Below are 4519 nucleotides of genomic sequence, written 5' to 3' on the forward strand. Positions count from 1 at the left end.
CTGTATGCTAGACATACAGGTAGTTTCCTGATAGGAGTGTATGTGCAGAGAACACAAACACATGATCAACTTGATGACACATGGTGTGAGTAAGAACAGTTATTATTAAGCAGGCTGTACTGTACATGGGATGTCAGTCATACATGTGGCACAGGCACTGTCCACACCTCCCATCTGCAGGCGGCAGGCCTATCCATATAGCCCTGTCTCTTACGTAGATATGAATAACTGTACCATCCTATTATATAAAGCTACTGTAAAGCATTTATGAATAAACTACTGAGCTACTATAGCTATAGCCTATTCACTCTCACTATCTCTGTGTTCTGTTCTCAGTCTGCCTATAGCTCAATTTAATTTGACAGACACACAGACTAGTGGGCTGTGGAATTTTTATTCGTATCCCCCAATTGAGTGGGCCACTATTAATGTAAATACAATACTTCTTTGCACAAACCAACACATTCACCCGCAAAGAGTAGGCCTAAATGCCATAAATGATGAGGTCGTTCATCCCAGCATTCCTGGGCGGGTAGATACACAGCTGTTCGTGTTTACTGTCCAACCACCCAAACAGTGGCTTCTTATAGCAGGGATGGGACTGGAACCGCAATCAGACAAAGCGACCAATTCAGTCCCGTTGGTCATTTCTTGAACATAGTCCAGAATCTGTTTATCTCCGTGTAGAAAGAGCGTTTAGCCAACAACTTCTTAGGGAAGCCTACTGGACTCTTGACAGGACAAGTACTGCCCACCTGCTGCTACTTCCGTCGTATTTCCTGCCTCGGTGGGTGGAGTAACTGGAGTTCATAGGTGGAGTTGTTGTCTACCTGCAGCGTAGGACCAAAGGTGTTTTTTGAGACAACTACTTCATCAAAATGCCATAATTGTTGGACTTAAAACTGATTTGATTCCAGCAAGATCACATTGAAAGTAAGTTCGACTTGGTGGATATTACATTTTCAATACATTACGGTATGTTAATTAAGCGGTAGATTGCTCACTAAATCGGTTCACTTCAGTAGAAACATCAACATGCTTTTACTTTTGAAAGGGATAGCTTGGCCTAAAGTAGTCCGAGATAAAGTGAGCTGGTTGTTTTTTTTAAGACAGGTTTTAATATTTGTCGGTAGAGTAAAATATGGCGCTGGTCAGTAAAACAGTTGTGAGGAGTTTAAATTAAAACGATCAAAAGTAGTTTGTCTCGTAACTATAGTGGCTGCATTTTCCGCAACAGGTATGAGCCATCCGCCCCGTACAAACCGGGACAGGAACCGAGAGAGAAACGGGGACAGACATCATCACCGGGACCCCGACCCACATGAGAGACATTCACCCAGTGACAGGTTGGCTGTTTTGTCGTTAATATGAATCATCATAGGTAGCTGACATAGCTCTGGTCTCATTCTAGAGTTCTCATTCTAACGCTATGGACAAGATCTAGATAGCTGATAATAACGTGTATGTACACGTTCTATACCGCTAACGTATTCCCAACGTGTGTGTGTGTGTGTGTGTCCGTGTGTTTCTCCCCATAGATGTGTATATCTGTATGTCTTTAAATGTTTTATATTGAAAATGGAGGACCATGATGTAAACTAGTGCTTTTTCTGGTTTTATCCTCTTACAGTTTTTGTATTGACCTGTACCTTCCTTGGACTGTAGTCACTGTACCCATTCTGCAATCTGTTATTATAATTGTCAATCAATCAATGTTCAAACTAATTTATTAATCAGATTGCCTCTTCATGCTGTCTCCTCTCCATCTCAAGTTACTAAACCTAACCTTCACCCCGACTTTCGATTTGACACTCAACAGGTCTTCTTCTCGACCCCCATACTACAGAGATTCCACACCATCACCACCTCGCAAACATGTACGGGAACGGGATGTCCAACGGGAAGAGCATCGTGAATCCAGCTGCAGTAACATATGCTCTAGGAGAGGTAGGCGGTTGGGCAGAAATATGCAGGGAGTAACTGGATGTACTGTACTGTCTGTATGCCTTAATGCCTAATTTGCATTTAGCTGAGATTCACAATGTAGAAGGCATAATATGAAGAAAAAATGATGTTCCTTTGATAAATAGGCCTATTGGATGGAGCTAAAATGAAAACACTCCTGTTCTAAGCAGAATTCTGTCACACCGAGGTTTAGGTTTCCCTCCCAGTGATACCTCCCTCTTTCCCCACTCCCTCCGTCAGACGACTGGACAAACCAGTTTGTGTTTACAATGCTGTGTAGTTCTCACTTCAGGCAAGGTAGTAACATGACACTGGAGTGGACCAGGGAGAGAGCCGATAACCTGCCATCTAAGATTGACAGACATACTAATCACATACTTTTTGACCATTGTCAAGCATAAAGGCTATTTTATACTTGGTTGCACATGTCTCGCACAGAAAACAGCAGATCTATGCGCTCACAATGCATCATGCAATGTATTGTGAGCTTGTAGATCTATCCATTTTGTGTGAGAGACTCCACCTCGCAACTGATTGTAAATCAGGCATAATGAGACAAAAGCTTTTTTTCTTTTGGTAGGTTAATATAATCTTAGTTTGTGAGAGCTTCTATTGTGTGTGTGTGTTCCGTAGGCATTGTGCTGATCGTCTCTGTGCTGACCAACGCGCTGGTGCTGGTCTGCATAGTGGCAGCTCAGATGGTGACATCCGGTATGTCTGCCATGGGCGGGATGGGTAGCTTCAACATCAACTCCAACTTCAACATGCAGGGCACAGAGTTACAGCAGGTTCGAGACCTGGACATGGAGTACAGCCAGATGAGGGCACCAGGCATTTACGGAGGTATCAGCTTCAGCCTCACCTTCGGGGTGGTGTCCCTCCTCTTCGTGGTGTCTGGCAACAAGCCGGCGCACATGCTGTCCTGGAAGATCCTGATCGGGGCGCTGGTGTTCCAGGCAGTGGGGGCGGTGGTGTATGTTGTGGCCGTCGGCCTGTACCTGCACTTCATCATCAAGGTTAATTCCACCGATGTGTGTCAGAAGCGCGAGAGGCTCTACGCGCGCAACGGCTACACGTGGATGAACTGCGACGTGGGCGGGGCTGATGCCGGCGTGGCGTTGTTCGGCCTGATCACGACCATACTGTATACGGCTGGCACCGTGCTGACGGTCCAGACCATCCGTGGAGTGAAGCGATACCGCGAGCAGGAGCAGCAGCATGAGGCCCAGAGGCACCACGCTCGTTCCCACCCACAGAGAGCACCGCTGCAGGCAGCGACCAGCGCTGTGTGAAGGAGAACTTCAAACTCTTGGGACGGGTGGCTGTTTTGTAGTAACCTCCTAAATAATTTCCTGTGAATGCTGCCTATGATGAATGGTGTCCTGTCACTTGGGCTGTGTCGCAGGAACCTCTAATTAAAGACTTTTCAAACTTGTATAATCGTACAAATGAACAAGGTTTTTAATCCAATGTTTACTTTTTTTTTTTGATAATGCAATGTACTTTTTAAAACGTTTACCTGAACACAATGTATGCAAATAAACCTGAAATCATGCCACTCACTCCATTCAAACATGTTCTGTACCACTATGCCAAATTATACAGTACATCAAAATGGCCTGAAGGGGGCATCAGATCCCCACACATTTCCATCTCTACTCTATTCCTAAGCCCTGCTATTAGTCACTAGCTCTCCTCCTTTGAAAGGCTTTGTGCCAACTATGAGATCATGGTGCCCTCTGTCACTTACTGTCACAATGGCCCTCACACACAGCACTAAGGTGATGTAAGGGTTGTCTGCTTGTGTGGTGCCATAATTACTCACAAAGCACATTCTCAAGTTGTACATTTTGGTCTGATGTCATAATACACAACTTACACATAATGAAGGGTAATCATAACAGCACAGGCTTTGTAATATACAATCACTGGAGGAAGAGATGACCACATAATTAGTTTGCTAAATCAGCTACCCATACTACCATTCCATCCTTTTGCTCTTCATCTCAGGATCTACGAGTTGTAAAGTGGGGCAGAAGTGGCTCAGTGGATAGAGCAGCCATCAGGGAATCAGAAGGTCCCCGGCTCAATCATTAGCTCCTCCAGGCTTTGTGTTGAAGTGTCCCATAGTAAGACACTGCTCCTCTGTGTGCTGCTGCACTCACTCAGAGCAGCACACTTCTGGGTCAAAATGCAGAAAAATAATTTCTTCTCTCGGTTTACTAAAAATACCCTTCAACTAGTCTTCGTCTTCCCAAAGAAGTCAAGGACCAACTCTTTTATTTGAAAACTTAGATTTTTATTATATAGCAAAAAGTAGCTCTTTTGTGCGGTTTGCCATTGTCAAGAAGTCTGCGTAACACTGCTCCAAAAAACATTCATTGAACTGGGTAATGCCCATGGGATCGCCACGCTTTGTCAGCATCCTACCTACCACTGTGCCTCTACTTTAAGCCTGAGTTATACTTAGTTGCGTACAGGTGACACACACCGAAAACACAATCTACAAGCTCACAACACATCGCAGTGTGGTGAGCTCGGAGCGTTTCTTTGG

The 4519-nt window shown here is 44.7% G+C and overlaps 1 protein-coding gene across 1 annotated transcript; it reads left to right on the plus strand.

The window, feature by feature from the left end:
* Positions 1–777: 777 nt before the first annotated feature.
* On the plus strand, positions 778–3560 carry LOC306926988 (MARVEL domain-containing protein 3-like). Its single transcript, XM_079506554.1, has 4 exons — positions 778–933; positions 1238–1346; positions 1820–1947; positions 2599–3560. Exons 2-4 carry the CDS (start codon positions 1240–1242, stop codon positions 3255–3257), a joined length of 894 nt encoding a protein of 297 aa, XP_079362680.1. The 5' UTR covers positions 778–933; positions 1238–1239; the 3' UTR covers positions 3258–3560.
* Positions 3561–4519: the final 959 nt, after the last annotated feature.

The sequence above is a fragment of the Electrona antarctica genome (genome assembly GCF_951216825.1).
Source record: "Electrona antarctica genome assembly, chromosome: 7".
Taxonomy (NCBI): domain Eukaryota; kingdom Metazoa; phylum Chordata; class Actinopteri; order Myctophiformes; family Myctophidae; genus Electrona; species Electrona antarctica.